General features: G+C 44.5%; 1 protein-coding gene and 1 long non-coding RNA gene across 6 annotated transcripts in view; one reads left to right on the plus strand and one right to left on the minus strand.

The window, feature by feature from the left end:
- FLI1 (Fli-1 proto-oncogene, ETS transcription factor) overlaps positions 1 to 22,071 on the minus strand; it is an 89,385-nt gene that overhangs the window by 58,112 nt on the left and 9,202 nt on the right. Inside the window, exon 1 of one of the 5 annotated variants that reach the window (XM_014278747.3) lies at positions 17,628 to 18,161. The exons of 3 other annotated variants lie outside the window; for them this stretch is intronic. In XM_014278747.3, coding sequence (XP_014134222.1) covers positions 17,628 to 17,645 — 18 coding nt within the window. In that variant the 5' untranslated portion in view covers positions 17,646 to 18,161. Of the gene's footprint in view, positions 1 to 17,627; positions 18,162 to 22,071 lie in introns of those variants that run through there. One more of the 5 variants, XM_005437611.3, reaches the window with a different exon arrangement.
- On the plus strand, positions 15,490 to 21,019 carry LOC129737530 (uncharacterized). The gene is made up of 3 exons (XR_008735463.1): positions 15,490 to 17,001; positions 18,239 to 18,441; positions 18,848 to 21,019. It is a non-coding gene; the product is annotated as an uncharacterized LOC129737530 (long non-coding RNA).

Consider the following 22,071-nt stretch of genomic DNA (forward strand, 5'->3'; position numbering starts at 1 on the left):
GGGGGCAAAACAACTTATCTGACCTCATCTCCCAAAAAGGCTTTTCCTGGGGTTTTGCCAGGTTTAAAATGAAAAGCTCACACACTACTTCCTCTGCATCACCTACTTGTCAAATTATTTCCATGCCCTCCCATCACTGGCTTCTGTCTTCACCTTTAGGGATGGCTGCCCACAGGACAAGGGGGCACAGTGCACCATGTTATAGTTCCTTTTTCCATCAAGTAAACAGATAGAGCCCACGCTAGCCCCCAGCTGTTTCTGGTTTGGAACAGCCCTGCTTTAAGGCATAAACCTGCTTGGATCTCCCTGTAGCCCTTGAAGTCATCATTCCACATCCTTGGCATTCAGACCCTGATTCTACCTGATCCCTTCTTTGCCAATTCATCATTCACAGCCTAAAATCAGACCCCTAAAGCCATCTTTTTTTGTTGTTGTTTTTAACTTTTTGTTCTTTTAAATATGGTGATGCTCATTAGGAGGATGTATACAGGAATCAGTGAAGGGCTTTGCTTTACAGCCACATGCTTCGCAGTCAAACCATCTGATTTACCTCCTTCAGTCTATGCAAGCAGCACAGTTCATGCAGTTTTCCTGCTTTGTAATAGACCCAGCAAAAGTGTCTCTGCATCACGCTTCACACTTTTCTGGTTCAGAGCAGCTGGGAGTGAGTGTGTAGACATGCACCAAGGGCCTTTTAATTGAACATAACCTCCATTAAAAGTCTAATTGTATTTATAATTGGGGTTTTAATCTTTTTAGGACATAATTTCTAGGTTTTCCCTGCAATCCTAAGAAACTCACTTTATTAAATAAATGCTGATATTCTTACGTAATTAGAACACAATTCAGGCTTCACAGGTGAAAACCAAATACCACAGGAGCTGGCAACAGCATTGCCATGTCGTCCAGCATTTCTCTTCCAGTCCTTCTGCAGAAGTCGATTAGCCCCACACTGTCCTGTTTCTCTCTCCTCTTTCCTCCACTCTTATTTCTGAAAGCCTCTCTGGCCATGTGGTATCCAGAACCAAATGCCTTCTGACATGTGCACTCACATCATACAGAGTGTTTATTGTAAGCCCAGCTTGGTGACATGAGAATATTAATGCAGAGGCAGCTCACAACTGCACTGGCCTTGTTTGCTGTTTTCACCTGCCTGATAACTCTTGTCAGCTGAATTGCTCCTCAGACTTCTTAGGTCTTTTCTGGCAAAGAGGAAATGTGTTTCAGCCTCATACCAGGGCTGCTCTCAGCCTTTGGGTGGGTGCAGGAGCTCTCCTCTCGCATTCTGCAGGGACATCTCACTTATTTTTTCATGTTATTCAAATCATACACCTCCTTCCCCACATTTAATTTACCTCAGAACTCCATTGCTCATCTAATGTGCAATATAATTGTCCATCTAAAAATCCAGGAGGCAAACCCCAGGCTTCCTTCACTACCTTTGCTAGAATGCATTTACAACAATTGGAGCTCCAGCTGTTTGTGTGTGAGGGATATATCTGAATTTCCAAGGGACACTGCTCTAAAACAGGCTACTGATGACACCCAGAAAAGCAGGTGAATGCCCGTAATCAGGAGACCAGGCCTTCTACGCCTCAGGTTGCCTGTCTGGCGTACATTGTGCATCTTTTTATTTACCTTGTGCATCATTTGTATTAGGATGTGCAAAGAAGCAGCCTAAGTGAAACGTTCACATCTGTGATCAGGGTTCCCACTCCTGCAGCGCCCCCACACCCAACCACACTCTAGAGTGCCCTGAAGCGGGGGAAGGCTCTGAGCTTGCCCAAAAGGCAAAACTCATTTTAACTGCATTTTCTCTCCCCTTTGTGTTTTAAGAAACAGCTTGCAACAAATGGCACTTGCTAAATGACTGTCTAACACGATAAAACGGTGCAAACCTCCCAGCATGCCCCCCCCCCCCCCCCCCCCGCCCCCGCCACGAGCTGGAAAGCACTTGTCCTTAGCAAGCCAGGCGCTGTGCCCCTGCTCACAGTCAGTCAGGTGCATGCAGAAGAGGTTCCCAGTGCTATAGAGCACTGAGAGACAAGAGCTGTTCCTTGTTATTGCAGCCTTTAATGAAAATTTGCCTGCCACGTATCCAAGTGTGATCTGGAAGCAGATTTGCACCTGTCTCAGCAGGCCGAAATCAAACAATAACAGCACTGAGAGAGCAAGTTGGTTAGCAAGCAGCAAGGGCAAAGTGAGCGGGTGAGAGCCCCCTTTGGTCCGCCTCTGCTCTGCTGCTGCTCATCCGATTCTTTTAATCAGATCATCAGAGCAAGGATTTTTTTGTGCTTTACATGCACGTTATATACCTTTCTGCTCAGGAAAACCAACCGACAGCTAACGTGACCTTTGCATCTTTGATTATTGGGGCTGGAAAGAAAAAGATGTCCATGACAGTGTGTAGTACTGAGCAGAGACAGCCACTGCTCTCCTACAGGCTTCTAGAAACCCAGTGGTGGGGTGCAGCTACCACCCTTCCTGCTCGTGCAGAGGGGCTGCAGCTATACAAGCTCGATACAACATGTGTTGCATGAGATTTCTGTTAGTGCAATATGAGCTTCATAGCAGGGACTGTTTTTTTCTGTGTTTCATAAGTGACTAGAATATTTTATGTCCTATAAATAGTGTCTTTCCTTTAATAGTTGCAAAAACTCCATCTCTTGCATCCAGCTGCTTTGAACTTTATTTCAGAGACGATTTTCTAGTGACATTTTAAGCACCTACAGCATTCTTTATCTAGAGCTTACAAAGCTGTGAAGATTTGTCGGTTTTCAGCTGACAGAAAACTAGTTTTCAGAAGAGCATTAGCCATTATTATTTTACAATTAGGAAAATCAAGGCATAGAAACCGCTAATGATTTGCTCAGGGTTTCTGGGTAAGAAAGAGGAATAAATCCAAAGAGACTCCGCTTGCAGGCTTTTGCTCTAACATCTGAACATCATTCTTCAAAAAGTCTAGCTTTTTTGAAAGAAGGGACATGTGAGCATTATTGTTATCCGCTGAGCAGAGTAGATAACAGATGAGAGATCTTTCCTCTCTATCTTTTTACTAAATAATAGATGACTGATTATGATCTTAGATGCTAAGAAAACTTTGCTACAGATAATTTCAGGTTTCTGGACATGTTTCTCTTCTAGAAGTATCCTTATCTATATAACCCATTAAGTTGGTTATTCACTCTTTGTTATGACTAAGTGCACATAATGGACATAATTTCTGGTGAAATACTTGACTGCCTGACTCAGGATGAGCAAACCTCAAGTTACCCCTGTGCTAGCACTGGGCGAATATATTCTGAGGATGGCTCCTATTGCAAAGAGCTCATGGTCTGGGTAGAGAGGAGAGAGAAACAGGGAATGACCAGTCCCGCCTGAGAGTTCAGTGGCTCCCTGCGGTTGTACACAAAGCCACTGTCAGAGCCCAGAGTGGAATTCAAGTGTCCTGGATCATAATCTCAAGTTTTAAAAACAAAATGTTGTGGGGTTTTTTTCCTAACGTATTTGTAACTCTTATAGCAAAGCTGTCTTTCAGAGCTCCTTTGTACCATTCCACCAGGGTGTGGGAGCTGGCCATCCTGCCCCACTTCAATGCCTTATCAGTCCCAGATAAAATATCCTGCCCATAAGCAGGTATGTCTGAATCCATGTCACTGCTGTACCTGGTTTAGTAACAGAGAGAGTCAGATGAAAGGCTAGTGTCAAAGACTTGTCTTGCAAAATTACTTTTGAAGCATTTTACATGTGCGATGCTACAGAAATCAACAGTGACAGTCATTTAGACCTGCTCACCCCACTGACCCTAATTCGAATCCAGGTCAGTTCTGATGGAGTCAATGGAACAGCACAGATGTAAAAGGTGCATATTTACATACATATATAAAATCAGCATTGCCTGAAAGGGATCCATTTTTCAATTGTTTGCTTAACTCCACCAGTTTAACCTGCAATTTATACTGAGTAAGAGAAGAACCATGCTCCTTTTATCCACTGTAGCTGATGATACTCAAAGCACTTCATTTACTTAGTATGTTGCACATTCATTGAGCCTTGTATCAATAAACACGGCATGTGCCGACACCATCTGTATCAAACACTGCTTCAGGGACAAAGCTCATTTGCAGATACACCTACCGCTCAGGTATGTATGGTCCACTCCACACAGTTAAATTCCTTACAGCTTTTGGACTTGCTATCTGAATTAAAACTGTGGCAGGCCTGATAATCTTTGTTAAAGATTGTACACACACTTGTTCTTGCTATTAAAGACATAAGTTCACAGAGGTAGTGTACAAGCACTCGTGTATTTGTGAATGCGTGCCCATGCAAGGTGGAGGAGGGCTTAGAAAGACACATCTTGAAGTAGTGATGTAAATGGGAGGGAACCAGAGGGTGGTTCTTGTGTGGTAGAAGAGGCTGCAAAAAAAGCATGCACCTTCTTATCATGGAGGTTCATCTCAGCAAGGGAGGGCTGTCCCTGCAGAGCTGAGCCCTCGGGACCTGAAAATAGCTGGTGTCGCTCATGTCATGACCTGGGCAAAACCTGGGTGAAGAAAGACCTGGGCAGCATTTGGGAGAACGGTCTGTCAGGACTTGGAGGCATTTCTTTTCACAGCCCACTCTGTTTCCGCTGCTTTGCTACACAGACCTGTTACATACAAGCTTCCCTCTCTGCTGGTGTACACAACCCTTCAACATCACACATTTCAAAACATGTCTGCATGGCATGTCAGCTAACCTCCTTCAGGCTGGCACAGAACAGTGTGTGGTGAGAAAAGTGCTGCTCATAAGGCAGGGTTTCTGTGGTTTAGGGTTATGTTAATTAATTAATTCTTTTTTTATTTTTGGAAGTCTGCAGCTGCTAGTTTTCAAACTACCAGTCCTAGAGCTGCAAAAGTATGAAAAAAAATTGGTAAGAAATCAATGGAAGAAATAGGCAATCGGAGTGGGGTCCTGACCATCTACTGGCTGCTGTTTTTTAAAACACATAAAAGTTTGGCTTATGCAAGAAACCATCTGGTATTTAGGCCTAGTTGAAATTTTAGCTGTGTGCATGTGCTCTGTGTATGAATCAATGGAGCAGCTTCACAGGCGCATGCACATACTCTGCTGGACCAGGCAGTCCAGGGCACTTGCTGCAAAAATCTGGAAAACCTATTGGACTTCACACCCTTCTTACTCCTTCTCGACAGCTCAGAATGATCTTTGATCTAAGGGAAAACATACCTGCCTGTCACAGCTTCAGTGCTACAGACCCACATTACAATAAATGCATGACCCAAAAAACTGATAACTATACCCATATCTCAGGAACATGGTAGAAGGTTATTGAATATTAATAAAGAACATAATGGCAAGAACCACTGGCTTTCTTTCTGTTCATTACATTACATTGCAGGACATGCTTGCACTGAGATCACTGTAGCTGCTGCTTGTGAATAGAACTGAAGTCCCATCTTGTAAGAGATATACTCCAAATCAGCCAGACAAGGCAGAGAGGAAAGGAAGCATTTTCTTACTTCTACAGGTAAGAAACTGAAATACAGAGAGATTAAGCAAAATGCCTGAACTCATACAGGAAACCTGTGGCAGAACAGGCAGAACTTAACAGAACCAGGTTGGGCACAGCTAAGGACAAAGACCGGAGTGAACTAACTGCTCACAGATTTTTCTGACTCACCAGAAATAAACAAATAAAAAAAACCAACAACCAAATTGCAATCCCAGAATTGCATCAGGGAAGGTTCTTCCAGTGAGTGTTAATGCCAAGCACTGGGAACAGCGTGTGCCACTCCACTGACTCATGCTGAGAAAAGACAAATGCAAACGGGAACAGGTGCAGCTGAGGGCTAAGGAATAACTGCAAGAAGGGCTGGGTATGAAAGAGATTATTTCATTATTTCATTTATCAGAAAGAAAATTTTCATTTATCCCATCAAAACAAAGGTAGAGGGAGGTATGGCGGTGGTCTGTAAATACACTGGGATCATAACGTCAGGGAAGGGAAAGTGCTGTTTAAGCTAGTGATGCTGGCATGAAAAAGGCATGAATCAGTCATGAGCAAATGTCGGTCCAAAATCAGAAGAAAGTATTCAAACCTCAGAATGAAGGTGTTACAGAAGTACTTTTCAATGGGAAGCAGTGCTTGTGGAAAGAAAATCCATCCATCCTTCACAGAAACCTTGAAGATTTCGGGAAAGGAATGATAGAACATGGTCATGTCTGACAGCAGAGACTGAAGCTCAAGAATTGCTTCCACTCTGGAGTTCAAATTAAGTGCCTTAACTTTTCTTCACTCCTAAGGAATTTTGAAGAAGAATCTCTTGTTACATACACTGCTTAGCACAACAGGGATCACTCTGGTCTCTAGGCACTACTGTAGCACAAATAATTCCTAACATGAACGATCAGCCATAATTATATCCTTCCTGAAGTAGAGATGACATATGAGAATACCAAAAATGAAGAGCAAGGAACTAACTGCAAACTTATTCCATCCATTAATGACCACCCCATATTCTGTGAAAATGAGAAAACATCTGCTCTCAGATACAGTGGTGCAATTCCAGAGGATTCGCTGCAAGCAAGCTTGAACTTCAGTGCGTTCCTTTCTCTTTCTAAAGGGAATAAACTCTATCTTTTCGTTAAAACCTCTGCCCACTGCTTTGGAAGTGCTGTGGAAAGGACTCCTAAAACTGTAAAGCTGGGTTTTGGGTGCCCTGCAGAAAGCAGGAAAGTGAACAGAGACCAGAGTCATCTTTAATACTGACTTGCAGAAAATGTGTGTCCCAGGCATGAGTTTGTTGGGGCTCAGAGTTAAAAATGGATATACCCTTTTCTTACCAAAAAAGTGTCATGTGATGATGCATATTGGGTAAGTATTTTACACAGCTTCCATGTAACACTACTCAAAATCCGGAGGACCCAGAATCATTGTCAAAGGGAGGACAGAGCTGCTTTTCAGGAGAAAAGGACTAGAAGGTGCCATGGCAAAGCCTTGTTCCAGATCTTCCCTTGTAAAACTTTGCATGTGTAAGAAGTCGCACTTTTCAACCTGGACCTACCCGTGCTCCTTCTTCCACTTTATGCAGGAAGGCAGATTGCAGCACAAAAACAAGGTACTGTGAGATTCTGCACAGACGCTCGCTCTGTGGCAGGGGGACGAGGAGCTGGAGTTTGGGCCAAATTCCATGGCAATGGTAGCAGTTTCCCTTCGGCTTATTAGAGACATCTCAGATTTCAAGTACAATCTTAGTGTCACAAGGGATTCACGATCACTTGGATAAAATGTACCACACACAAAATTTGCACACATGCTTGTCTGGTATAAAACAGGATACAGAAGAAATATGTGCAATTAAATATGTGCACCCCAGATCCTGATAAGACACACTGGTTTGCTCTGTGTGTCAGTTCCTCACTTAACATACAATCATTCTTTTTCTTGTCACTGTGGAGCCGTTACAGACAATTTTGGCAGTATTTGCAGGATGATACTGAGAGTTCTTGCCTAACAAATCACGTCAGTACATGCTTATTTTAAAGCCTAGTTGCTTCTAATGGTCAGATGTATTAGTTTATGACTCGTAGAAATATCACTGAAGTATAAATATTTGTGCTGTGGAAAGTTATACACATGCATATTAGATCTAATTAAGGAAGGCTGTTACCACACATCACATGAATTTTGCGAGCAAGTTCGGGTTAGGAGTGTCATCATTAGAAAAATTATTCTTGCTGCAGCAAACCATCTCTGAAGGACTATGAGTTACACAGACTGTAATCTAGATCCTCATTATGCCTCAAAAGTATCCACAGCAACTGTGATATCTACTCAAAATAACTTTCAGTCTTTCAGGATCAATTTATAAGTGGTGATTTATCCAGCTTTTGAGCTTGTACAAGTATCAATACTTTCTGGCTCTAGTGATTTTTCTGCTTATCAGTGATAAAATGCATGTAAGGATGTTAAGGTCCACACTCTGCAAATTCCTGGGCAATCCTAATGCCAGGAACTTGTTAACGGCCACCAGGACTCTGCATCTCTGACAGTGACTTGCTGAGTAACCAGTTGCTTCCTGCATTTCATATCCTAGTTGTTTTTGGGCGGCTGTTTTCTTTGCCTTCTTAGATTATGAGCTCTTATTCCATCTACGTGCCATGCTTCGTCTTGGTGGGAGCCTCCAGGGACAACTACCATAATACAAGGAATTAATCATACGAGTCATAACTTCTGGTTCTAATCAGGAGTCAGTCCTAAAGGCTGATCTGCAACACAACCCTCATGGACAAATCCTCAGAATTTAATAAGGATTAAATCAATGGAGTTTTTATGGAAATTGAATTATACTGTATAGAAATTGTTCCATAAACAGAACACAGCAGAAAAGGCGAAAGTTCCTTGATTTTCCTCTCAATTTTACAGAAGGGATATAATTTTCTGATACCTTTCCATAGGTAATCCAAAGTTATTTGATTAAAAATGACATTTTTCAATATAAAGGCATAGGATTCTGTTATTACATGAGAAAACCTCAAATCAGCATGCTGAACCCTGCAGAAAGACAATTCTGTAGGAGCGCAATGATGTTAATTCTTTTCCTTCCTTAAAGTAACATAGCTCCTGCTCCTCCCTTAGGCTTGGGTGAGCAGGGCTCCCTGGAAACTCTGACACCTTGTTAACTGATGTGGTGCAGTAACCCTCTGCTGCTTCAGGCTGTCTTAACCACTATCTCTGGCCACCCTTTCAAGTTTACCCACCACATACATACATACATAAAGGCATATATAGAAAACAGGTCAAGTCCAGAATCTTTTATCCTATTCCATATTCCACTGATCCTGAATGTTGAAGGTTTGGATGAATGAACCTTGGATATAGGCTACCTGTTCTGGACAGGCTGAACTTGCAAATTCACTTTGCCTCCATGTGCAGAGAGCCAACAGGCAGCAATAGGCAGCTCAATCTGCACTTTCCCCTCTCCTTTCTAAGCTTCCTGAGCTCTGGTGGTTCAGATAAATGGGTAAACTCTAAGCATGAACAAATTACACTGATTTCAGTGGGAATTTGCAGATAGATGGTGAGATTTTTCAGAATCAGGCCCATGTTTGCACTTAACTCTTGTCTGTAGTTGCTTTAAGTTGTGTTCAGAAGCACTTTTGTAGGCATCTACTCAGTCCTGATCTGAGATGCTGTTCCTCTGTCTGAACAAGAAGACAAGTGATTCTTGTCATTGAAGTGAACAAGACCTTGTATTCTTATAAGGAAAAAGGATCAGCTCTGCCATGTGGAGATTATGAAGGGACGGTGCATCTCAGCAAAACAGTATGCTTGGGGGGGTGGGGCAGTAGCTGGGGAAAAAGACACTTTCCCAAGGGACAGGCTCCTTACTGCATGGTGGAATTTGGATTTTGCATCGAAGCTCTCCTATCCATAGCATGTTCTAATGTGACTGGCAGGACTGAAATAGAACTGCATCCCCATTAACAGCTAAAGGGAAAACAGTTGTAAGAAGAGAGTAACTGCTATTCAGTGTGGTGGTTTAAGAGAATTATTCCTGTTGAAAGGTATGGGGCTGCCACTTCCAGTATGAGCTAGGGCAATGCCATCCATGCTGTGTACATGTAACCATTTTGGGGAACATTTCTGCCAGTGGTCTACGTACTTCAGAACACAAAGTTCCAGCAGTCCCAAGTTCAAATACCAAGTTCACACATACAAGCCAGTGCAAATCCATGAGATCTCAATGTCTGATTATTTCCTTTAGCAGAATATTAAAAATCCTGTACCTCTAGTAACATGCAGAGTCTTTGGCCAAGATTTTCCTTTTATGCTTTACTTTGGTAGACTAAAGCATGGTGGCTACCCACTGCTCTGGAAGTGGCTTCATTTCAACAGCAACATCTTGCCCCTCTGCAGCTGGCAATGCAAAACTCAAGTAGATATGAAGAGGGCACTATCACTCTAGGCAGCCTGACTCAGACTGGCCAGGAAAAAAAAAAAAAAATTAGGCAAATGTTCGATGCTAACAGTATATGAAGTCCCAAAGAGATCTGGAACAGGAGCAGTGGAGGACTTTACAGTTTCCTTTGTTCTGTTAAAAGGAAAAAGGAAACACATCAGGAAACCAGACTGTGGAGCACAGGAAGTCTCACTTTGGCTGATAAAAAGGAACTGATGTGAGGTTGGTTCAGATGCAGTTATAAGTCAATCAAGCTTGGAACAACAAGAAGAGCTATTCAGAAGAAACCAGAGAGCCAAATTCTGCTTTTAGCTGTAAAAAGGGTATTTTAACCTCTCCTAATCTTTTCCTTATCTTCTTTTTTTAAAAAAAGCTGCTATAAAAAAACATTCAAATAAGAATTTTCTCATCATACCAAAATCGGTTTCCTGAACTCACCACACCTTCCACTGACCCCACCAGACCTCACTCCAGTTTCTTTTTTTCACTCATCAACCAGCTTAAAAAACTGTATTCTTGCTGATTTATCTCCTCCCCTCAGATCAAAACCAGCATTAGTTAAGAAGGGCAGTTTTTTGCTGAGTGAGAAATTGGCAAATGACTAATTAAAGACTCTCTTGCCCGTTATGTTATTTTCACTCCCTCTTCATGACTGACAAGTGTGGGCCGGTATGTTAACGTTCAGTTCCTGGGTATGCAGCTTTGTTGGGCTGGGGTGTGTGTGGGTTATAATTTTTTTATTATTATTGTTTCTTACTCCTTTACTGTAGTCAGTTGAGCTCTGGGTTAGCCTATGCTGGAAGAGCAGAAACAGGTAAGCTTAGCTGTATCTATGACATTTACTACAGGAGCCTCTACTGAGCTGTGTTTCTGACTGTATTTTAGAAAAAAAATCAAGAAAAGAGAGAATACTTGATACACATGAAGAGCCAGAGTTGTTTTCTTTGCAGCATCATACCAACACTGAAGAAAAGGCTGAGATTTTGCAGGACACCTGTGGGATTTAGCCTTACTTCTCCCATCTATTCCACTGAGAATTGTATATTCGGTGCCTCTTAGCCAGTTCCACAGATCTTAACACTTTCAAAATACTTTGTTAAGCACCTAGAAAGCAGGCTGATTTTCGGAGGGAACGGTTACTTTCAAAAGCTAATGCGAGTTACAGGCTGCCAGCACCTTTACAAATCAAGCTGCTCGCTCGGTTAGATAAATATGCACCTACATACCTATTTTTAGGGCCCTGGCTTCAAAACATGAAGGCAAAACAGAATTTGGTAACTTAAAGTGTCTCTGATATCAAATACTGATGGTCCCTGTCAGGTCATTATTTTAAAGTTTTGCCTTTGGTGGTATTGGTTGCTGGAGAAGCAGAAAGTTTATCAAGCTGGACTTACATGTCTTCAACAGTAACATACAGTAGCATACATCCCTTTTGTTTAGGTCTCTGTCTTACAGCTAAAGGAAAAGCTTTTGGTGGCGGAGGTGGGGGAGGAGGGAGATAACGTTTGTGGCTTTACTACAAGAGGCAAGTTTCTAGATCAGTGTTACTAGCTGCGTAGATACGCATCAGTAATTATGTGGCCTGGTTAATGAGAGGACGAAAGAAAATCAGCAGTAGATGCATTAACATTTTGAAGGCTTTGATATCTGGAACTCAGTAGAGTGATTATAGATTGTCCTGTACCATACATTGCTGTTCATACAACTTAGGCTGGTGATAAGTTACTTGACCTGACTGCCCGGGTGTTTGTGATAACACAGCATGCAAGTTAGCAAGGACTTTGGTCTGCCATCATGCAAATTATTTCCAGAAGAAGGCAGAAAACCACATTTGTGTGGTGATATTTTAGTCTGTATTTTCAAAAACAGATATAAATATGCACTCACAGCCTTGTACGAAAACATTTGTTCACTCAGAAAGTATTCTTGGGCATCACCCATGGAAGTGTGACAGGGCTTTGTATAACTGAGAAGTGCGCTGCAGGCAGCTCTTTTTACATGCCAGTGCTACATGTGCACGGTGTGCTTGTGTTCACATGTGCATGAGAGCACATGAGAGGCACAGGCACTGGAAATAATTTGTTCAATTCAGAACAAAAGATCTGAAGATAATTTTACATTTGGGGGGAAATTGGCTTCAAACCAGGTTGTAGAGCTAAGCTTTATGTATCATACCCGTTTTTTATAGGTAAGCCATACACACATTCATGCACACCCTAGTACTAACACCATGTTTCTGCAGCATTAGGTGTTTAACAAACCCACAAATATCTGAAAATCTGAAGTTAAGGCTCCCTTGGCTCCTTTAATTTTCCTGCTTTTGCATGTTTGCACTGAAATGGGACATAAGGTCTTTCTTTAAATGGTCAAGTAAACTGAAGCAGAGTGAGAATTTTTCATTTTTCAAAGGCAGCTTATGAGATGCTGTAAAAGAACTTACATGCTGACGTTTCAGGGGGAGAAAAAGAATGGAAGATGCTCTGTGCCATGAGGTTGTACATTTTTAAGTTCTAGGCCTGATCCTTCTGAGAAGTTGTGAGCTGATATCAAGAGCAAAGCTTTCTCTCAGACCAGGAAGGAGAGACCTGAAGAAAATAAACTCTATTTTCTGCAAAAATTGCTATAAATGCCCTTCCCCCAGCATATCTCACCCTATCAGAATGTCATCTAAGATCTCACTTTGAGGTGCCACCTTCCCGTTTGCTTCTCTTGATTTCTGTCCCTGCCTCATAATACTCCAAAGCATAGTACTCCTACACACCAAGACTCCAGCAGAACTCTGCTTAGAAGAAATGCTGCAAGGACAGAAGCTGAGTCTCTGCATCACAAAATTAAAATAAATAACTAAAATAAAAGCATGAAATCCTCAAGACACGCATGCTACTACTTCAAGTGACCACATCCTGTTAAGGTAAAATCCACAGTGGTAGAGAGAAACTATACAAGGCTCTCAGCACCTTTTTAAAGCCTCTGAGTGAAACCCCAAGTGCCTAAAGTCTAAGCAGTTGCACTGTTTTGTTGTGTATTAGGTTTGCTGCAGACTAATTTTCCTTCCCTTAGCAGGAACAATTCTACTACAAGCAGCAGAGCTACTCAGTTTACAGACTCTGAAAAGATTTTCCCAGTGTTTTACTTGCAAATGGGAGTTAGCACTGAACACCTCAAGCCGACAGCACCCAGCGCTATGGTGTGACTGGAAGCTCATACTAAGGCAAAAGGCATGCAGTTGCCTACAAATCTTGGAGGGAAAATAAAGTAGCATTATAAAAATATCCCAACTACAAAACATTCCTAACAGGTTTTTGCTGTTGCATATGAGAAAGCTATTACGCAAGACAAATGTCACCTGAATAGGGACCAAGGTATCTGGGAATATTATCATTTATGCCTTGGAAATTTCAGATGGTTTTGTTCAAAATTGCTTTTGAGGGACAGCAACATGGAAATTCTCCAGTGAGCAAATATCTTTGTAATTTTTTTTTTTCTTTTTCCAGTCTGGAGATTAAAAGTCTTGCCCTAGGAGTCAATGCCTTTTTGCCAGGAAAGGCCATCTCTAAAGGGCCAAAGCCAGGGCAATTTAAAAATGGCAAAACAGACATTTAAGCTTGCTCAAAAAGGAAATATGTTCTTAGTTCGAGATCTTGATGGCCAAGTTTCAGGACAGGAGGCGAACGCCTACAGTTCACAAATGACAAGAAGCAGTGATTGCAATAGAAACCCTACCCCACCCTTTGCTATAGCAACACCAACATACATGTCTTCTCATGGAAGGAGAAAAGTATGGTTATCTCCTTGAGTAAAGCAAAATTGTCATTGAATGCCCTTCAGATCATCTCTCTCTTATCTCCAGAACATAAGGACAAACATGTTTTCACAGAACGAAAGCAGCAGTTGCACAAAATGTGCTTTTTTATTAACAGTCGGGCTTCGGCAAGTATATTTACTTTAATTATTGTCCACATGTAAAGTGGAACTGAAACAATTAAACCAGTTTGAAACCACACAATTTGTTATTGTGAGGAAGTCCATGCATGGGCATCTTGCTGAGATTAGATGTACCGTTTTTGATTTAATTTGAGGCAATAAAATCCAAACCCCCTAAACACAATGTAAATTAAGTCAAAGCGGGATGTTAGCCCAAAGAAGATGTGATTTGAAGTATCTGGAGGCATACAATAAAAATGTTATTGACTGCTTAAAATTAGTGCTAACACCAGCTGTCCTGAGTTTCACTGGCTCCCAATCATCTTCTGCAAGCCTTGTTCACAGCATATGAACCAAATATGGAAATGAACTAATAAAGATTTGCTGCATCTCTTTTTCCATAAAAGACCTCAGAGCATTGCTCTAGAGGTCACTTCTCAAGCTAGCCAGTCCATGTTCTGTGTCAGGTATTAAGCAGATTATTTGAAGAATGCAGCAAAAGTTGCCTCCTGCCTCCTCAGTCAGTGACGTAATCCTCCTTGAGATAAATAATTATTTGTGAAGAAATGAAAACGCATTCTGGACATGTGCATTGGCTAAGCAATATTTTATGTGATGTAAGTCAGTGCATGATGAGGAAAGATGACTTACAGTCCCAAGCTGATCCCACAATACATGGTTATATTCATGGAATTCCCTGAGTTTGGGGTTAAAAAGCTCTGAAAACAACTTCACTTGACACTTGTGCACAGTGTCCACTTTGTGGACACAAATGTAGCCCAGGATCATCCTGACCACATGTTTTCTGCCCATGCTGTTTCCCCAGGCGAACCCTTAGGACAGCTCAGGGCTACAGTGGACTTACTCCTTTACTGCAAAGTTACCCTGCAGTTGAGCAGGTTTGCAGTTAAGTTATTCCACAGAGGCAAAACCAGCCATCAGAGAGGCTGTTATTAAACTGTTTCTGAATGGCACAAAAAGATTAAGAGGAAAGTACCAAATACTGGAGATTGCAGAATGAAGCAAGAGATTTTTAGAGTAGACTAGACTCAGAATCCTTTTGCATCTGCCAAGCGTGCAGTTTAAAGGTTTTGGCTCAATTAAAACAATTAGTCCATGGAATAGTTTTGCGTAGACTTGAAAAGAAGAGTCACTTCTTCTTGTTTAAATTGCTCAAGAAAGCAATCACCTGGAATGCATAGCCCTCTGCCATATCTCTCCTGTGCTGCATAGCATTTATCTTCTACACAGGCAGGTATATTTCTGAGTTTATGGAGGGAAGCACTTCTTAACCATGCCAGTACACAGATTTCATCTGGTACTTGCTCACTGTGTTCTTGCTTTAGGTAATGGAAGAGCCTTTTTCTCTGTTTTTCTTGCTCTCTAGTCACTTATGTGCATCTTTCTGCTATGTTATTTCCCCACACAGCTTTAGATAAATCAATACGTATACCCTACAGGAGAGCAGACCTAAGGGTACGATTGTTTTTAAATTGCTTTCCTCTGGATACAGTACAGGTTTGCTTTACTATGTTTTAGAATTTAGAAAACCTACCCTGAAGCACAGGTTATATATAGAGCTCAGCACATTAAAAACATGTAAGCATCTCAAGCCACATCCTCTCCCATTGCCCTTCACCTGAGACAAGCTGCGCAAAGTGGCCTAACCCCTTCCTTTTAGTGGTGAGCTGCAGCAAATCTGTCTGGTTTGTCAGGTTTGATATTCCTTGGGAAGCCACTCTTTTTCTCCCTGCTAAGAAATTGGCAAGAAGTCTCAGATAATCCTGAGTACACTACAGGAGCAGTGATCTAAATGCATGGTACAGAAAAGGTGTAAATTACACAAGGTGGCAAGCAGGACATGGGGACCTGCAGCAGCTTGCTGATGATCCTGGAACTGCTCAGTAAATGAACCCAGGAGGAGACTGGTGTATCTGGATCCCATCTCTCTTAGCTCAAACAGCTAAAAAATTATTTCTGGATTGCAGGTAAAGCAGGACAATATGAGAAAAGGCTGCAGAGCAGTTGGCGGGCAGATCCAGGAGCCAGGGCAGTGACCTGGGATGTGGCTGAGTTCCTCCTTTCGCCACAGCCTCCCCAACATGACTGTAAGCCTCCCTGCCAAGTTGTCGCAGTTCCTCATCTCCAAACTGGGGGCAGTGGGGTAGCAATAATACCTTGCAACACGGGGTGAGTAGGGAGAGGAGGAGCTCCCAGTAGGCACCATGAGCTACGTGGGCCATGGGAATACTTCAGCACCTTTCAGAGGATGGTGCAGGGAGGCTCGTGGCCTGAGCAGAAAAGCAAGTCCATGTGTGCACCACTGCAAATGTACAGATGGGAAATTTCTGCACTTTCACTGCACAGTATTTAGGGCTCTACAAATCAAAGAAGGTTGTGGTGCACTAAACTTATCCTGAATGAGGCCCAGGTTACTTTTACTACAGATCTGAGGAGGTGGTAGGGGAAACATGTCTTATTCCTGCCATATCTCCCAAATTTTGTGCTTTCAACACTCCTGCTTTCTCTCTTCCTTTCTGACATTCACCCTTTCTTTCCCTCATTCTTTCTTCTTTCCATTTACTCTTCCTGCCCATCTCCTTCCCTCCCCCTTCTTTTAAGACCCTTCCAAACAGTGCACTTGTCACAAGCTGCAATCTAAGGGAGAAAGTTTCAGTTCCTGCCAGTTTGCAGCATCTTTCTCCCTGGGTCAGCAAAAAATAAAAAAAAAATAAAAAAAAAAATTTTAAAAGAGACAACTTTTAAGAAGAGATCAACACCCCACCCAGGCGATAGGCATCTTTCGAAATCCTCCAACCCAAACACACCCACAGAGCCTCTCCCTTCAAGGCTCTTCTGTTTCAGGCTGCTTCTGTACTATAGAGCTCCCTCAAGAAGAGCCCGTAAGAACTGCACAAGGGTCCCCCAAAGCCGGAAAGCCAACCTTCTGCTGTCTAAGATTTGAGAAACTGTGCGAGTCACCTCAAGGGGCTTGGAAGAGGCTTGGTTTATCTTTGCAGAGGCCGAAGGACCGGCCGCTCGGATGAGGGGAAGGAGGGGGAGCCGCTCTCCAAGTTCCAGCAGCGTCCTCCGTTGCTCAAGGCCACCAGAGGTTGGTTATGTTCGTGGTTTTTTACCACACTCTTTGCTTCCCCTTCCCCATGACTCGCCCCAAGCGAGGGTGATGTTTCTCCTCCAAACCGCCCTGTCCCTCGCTGGTCGTCCCGTCCCGTCCCCCCCCCCACAAAAAAAAAAAAACAACCCCCAAAAAAAAGAAACAAACTGCCGGAGGACACGCGCGGGCGACCACCAGAACGGGCAGCGCATTTCAAGCGGGGCCAGGCGAGGAAAGCAGAGCCGGGGGCGCACATCTGGGGCCAGCCCGGAGCCCCTCCGGCCGCCACCGCCTCCCAGCCGCGCTCGCCGCCGGCCCGGGCCCCCTCGCTCCCCGCGGCGCCTCGCAGCCCCGGGCGGCGCGGAGCCCCGCGGGCAGGAGCTGTCACCGCCTTTCGCCAGGTCCCCGCGGACCCTGCTCGGCCCCTCCGCGGGGGCAGCCCGGCGGCTGGCCCCGCACCGCCCCGCCGAAGCCGGCTGCAGAGCCCCCCGCGCGGCGGGGAGGCGGAGGGGAGAGCCCCGGCCGCTGCGGGGCGGGGGGACGGAGCCCGACCCCGGCCCCGCGCCCCTGCCCAGCGCCCCCGCCCCGCCGGAGGGGTCCCCCAGCCCCTCTGCCCCCCTTACCTTAATAGTGCCGTCCATCTAGAATAACTTCCAGCCGGTACCAGCAATATTCCACACATTGACCCGGTTTAGCCTGCAACCGAAGCCTCCTGAAGTTTTTTATCCTTCTATTTTCGCTGCTCTCCCTGCCCTGCCAGCGGGTTTGCTTTTCGCTCTGTATCCCCTCTCCTCCTCTCTCCCTCTCCCTCCCTCCCTCTCTCTCTGTCTCTCTCTTTTTTTAACTTTGGTTGTTGCAGCAGAGCGAAAAAGACAGTTAACCGGATGAAACGTTTTTTTCTGCTAATTTTGGGAAGTGAAGTCACTCGAGGAGGAAACTTTCGTCTCTCCACTGGTCCTGCCTTCTTGATGAAAATATATATATTTTACATACAGGATATTTGCTCCATTTAGATAAGAAGGGGCAGAACAATAGCTACCTCTGTCAGCTCGTTTGTCGCTAGGGCAGCCAGTCCAACGCAGACCTTGCCTTGCACCCCAGACCGTATTAGCGAGCGCCGTGTGTCATCCCACAGTTTAGTTTAACGTGTTTTTTGCATTTTTTTTTATTTTTTTTTTTTTTGGCTGGAGCAGCTCTTTAGCCTGACTCACTGAATTTCCGTCTCTTCCCACAGATTTTTTTATTAATGCGTTTTCCAGTCACAGGCAAAAAAATTAAGGAGAGAAAACCGTAAATACAATTCGGTCGCGGCAGGCAGAGAGAGAAAATAAAAAGTCTGGCGATTAAAACGTACTTAGAACATACTTCGGCCCCTCTCCTTCACGCCTCTCAGCACGGAGCGTGAGACGAGGGTCCAGTCCCTGCCAGAAATGAGCGGTAAGTGCAATAATGCAAGACAGACGAACGACTCCAGCAATTAAACACAGGCTGGAAATGGGGCTGCAGGGAAGCGGAGGCTCTTTTCCACTTTCACCCTTCTCTCCCGGTCCTCTCGAGGGTTGGGATATCGGGCTCTGAAGCAAAGCTACTGAGATGGATGGAAGTCCATCCATTTCACCCCAGGGGCTGGGAGTACTTTCCCCAGCCTCCTCTCACAGTGAGAGTTTCTCGCTAAGCTGTTAAAACCCCACTTAGGGGGGGAAAAAAGCCCAGCCCACTTTATAAGCTAAAAGTGACAAAAATTTACAATAATTGTCAGATCAGCTGCATTTTCCATTCCTGGATGCCGTGTCGGAATGGGCACTGCAAAACCCCAACCACCAGCCTTCAAATCTCATTTTAGACCTGGCGAGCCCCTGACGTGCAATCTCTTTCATTCAAACGGGAGCGATCACCAGAAAAAAAGCGACGCGCTTTCCTTTTTCCGGGAAAAGCTGAAACCCTCCAAAGAACCCGAGGAAAGGAGACAATACCCGCCTGTACAGCTCACCCGCTTCCCCCCACACACACCCCTTGCAAAAATAACAAGCGGCTAACAGCGGAACACATCATGCAACGCTTTGGGCGTCCTTTTATGCCCCACTTCTGCAAACGGCTGCAGACCGAGGAAAAGAGCGGAGGGTGGAATAAAAAAGGAGGGTGAAGCCAAGAAAGAATAGTGTCAAGGCAGGAGGACACCCCTGCACGTCAGATCTCTCGATGGAGAGGATTACCTTGTCCAGTGCCAGTTGTGTCCAGTCTTTTTGTTTCCCCCTGTCTTTAGTCCAACCACGGGGGGGGGGGGGGGGGGGGGGGGGATATCAAAATTATATCCAAAGTTATTCTGCACCCGCCCCTTCCAAAAGGGAAATGCAATAATGCCACTAGTGTTTCTACTCGGCTGCGGCAGAGATGCCTTATTAATACTTTATTTCTCCAAGACCAGAGCTGGCAGGAGAGAGCTGTAGATCCCCCCTTGCCCCTCCCTCCCCTCCCTCCCCCTCCTCTGAAATTAGCCTCATCAATTCAGCTACAATTTTTTAGTTCAGATGCAGACACGGGACTGAACGTGACCAGACCTGGAGGTTTTGGCTTGCTGCTTGCCAGCGATTGAGGCCGTCTGCAGCCAGGAGGTGAAAGGGGGGGAGCAGAGGGGACAGCCCCACCGCCTTCCCTCTCCCCACACCCCCGTCCTCCCCCTGTCTGCTTTACAATCCAGGGGTCTGCGCCGGGGTCCCCGGAGAGCAGCACATCTGGATGCTGCTAGCGGGGTCAGGTCCCCCCTTGCCTAGGGCCACAAGAACTGGAGTTCAATTAAAAGAAATCACGGTTAACCCTTTGCTTTCCTCATTACTCTTTCTTTTCCCCTGCCCTCTGTTCCCCCACCCACCCCCCGCAAATACTCTCTTTGCCACTCCCGCTTCAGCGTTACCACATGGCAGGCTGCAGCAACCAGAAAAGCAAGAGGTTAAAGGGAAGAGTGAAATGCATCCTTTCAAAACCCAAATGGTTTCCTCTCTAGACAACACTCTCTACCAGCCCCGAAAAACAACGGGGGTGGGGGTGAGAGAGAGGACAGGCTGAGGATCTTAACCGCGAAAGGAAGGGGAAAAAAATACCCTGGAAGGAGCCTCTGTCATCCACGGACCTCACAGAGCAGCTTGGTTTTGGGCTGCGTGACCGACAGGTCTTGGACGGGCTGGCGGTGGGGGAGAGCCGGGGAGCTGAGAGCGGCAGAGAGAAACCACCTGAAAACGTGCCCAGTTTGTGGGAGAGGAGCCCAGCATTCGCAGAACACCCTTTCCCCAGCGCCGGGCTGGAGAGACAAACAAGTCCGGCACTCGCGGGGAGTCCCCAGTGCTCCCAAAGGCTGGAAGATGTCAGGCAGACCCCCCTCCATCCCACCTGGAGATATTTTAGGAACCCAGCTTTGCATTTTATTGCCAGACGGGCACCGTGACCCGCAGGGGTTTATTTTGCATGTCTGAGGATGACTGGAAATGAAGCCTGGTAGGGTCACTTGCTAGATCGGCTCCATCCATCAGGGATGTTCCGTGCTTTACCTTTTGTGTTTGGTCTAAAATAAGACTTGCGAAAAGCTCGAGAGATAAGGTATTGAGTGAGGTTGTTAAACATTGTAACAGACAAGCCGAACAATCTCGTTTTCCTCCCAAATAATGCAACAATAGAACCTTTACTTCATCTTTTCTCTCCCCCCGCTCCCCCCCCTCCCCCCCCAAAAAAGGAAAAAAACCCAACCCAAACCACCCTTGAATTATCTCAAACTTTTTGAAAAAAGCTGGAATATTCATAACCTCCGCACGCCAAGCTCTGAATCATCCTAGGTGATTGTTCAGTGACTTTGGGTATTTAACTGTTTGAGAAGAAGGGAGCACAGACAGGCGGGGGAAAGCAAAGCCATCGCCGGGCAGGCTGCTGATCAATGTGCGCAACTTTTAATTTGATGCTCGACTTTTGGATGCATATGTATATACAGTAAAGGAATTATGATCTGTTTAATGTGGTTACCACCAGACATCTGGAAAATCATTTGATCTTGGCAACCACGGAAGATTTCAAATGCTTACATTGGGACAGGCTGGTAGAAATCAGTTACTCCTCAATTATTATTATTTATTTCACTCTGCTTATGAATGAAATGAAATTCTCGACCCAAGTTTTTAATTAGTTCAATACTGGTCTCTAGCGCTTGGCATATCCCCACCTCCTCTTTTCGTCCTTATAATAGGGTTACACCGAGTGCAGCCTCACACAGGGAGGGTGAAAACGTCGGGTTTGTCGTGATCCGATTGGAATTAATGAGGGCACGCTGGGGAAAATTTGGCCCATAACTATTTCACGTTCAGAATCAAAGGAATTAACCATTCGGTGTAGTTCAATGCCAGTCCTTGGCGGGACTACATAACCTCAGAGATACGGATTTTCTGTCTGTAATTCACGCGGGATTAGTGGTCACCGCTTCATAATTAAAACCGTCTAGTTATTCTATAGGAATAAACCTAATTAAAACCTTCCCGGGCCTCAGTTGCAGGTTAGAAATATTATCTTCGGCGAATGGGAAAGGGGGTTGGCTTATTTCACCCTCTCTTACCCGAACAGCATCAGCTGAGCTCTCGTTAACCACAGCCTGGGACTGTGGCTTTGAGCTAAGGCGGTAAATAGGGGAGGGGAGCCCCAGAAACCAGCAGCTACGCCCGGACTTTGTCGCTAGAAAGCGGCTCATTTCCCACTAGCTGTAACAAAGCATCCTTTTTTTTTTTTTTTTTTAAACTAGCTTTCTCTATGCACATATTTACACACCTTGTGCCAGGTATATTGTGTGCAGTCATTATATATGTGCACAACTTCCTATGTATTCTATCCTCTATGAAGATATTTACAATATTTACCACCATTCTTTGCCTGGAGCCGTGTGTGCAGAAGGCCATGGTCTATTCTGTTCTAGTCTTTACTACAGGGAAAATCTCCACCAACTTCAGTGAACTTTTAAAATTTCCGGGTCTGAGTTTCCTCTGGCACCGACTCCGTTGCAGAATGAAAAACGCAACGTGTTTTGTTTATTTTCTA

Source organism: Falco cherrug, chromosome 17 (genome assembly GCF_023634085.1).
Source record: "Falco cherrug isolate bFalChe1 chromosome 17, bFalChe1.pri, whole genome shotgun sequence".
Classification (NCBI taxonomy): domain Eukaryota; kingdom Metazoa; phylum Chordata; class Aves; order Falconiformes; family Falconidae; genus Falco; species Falco cherrug.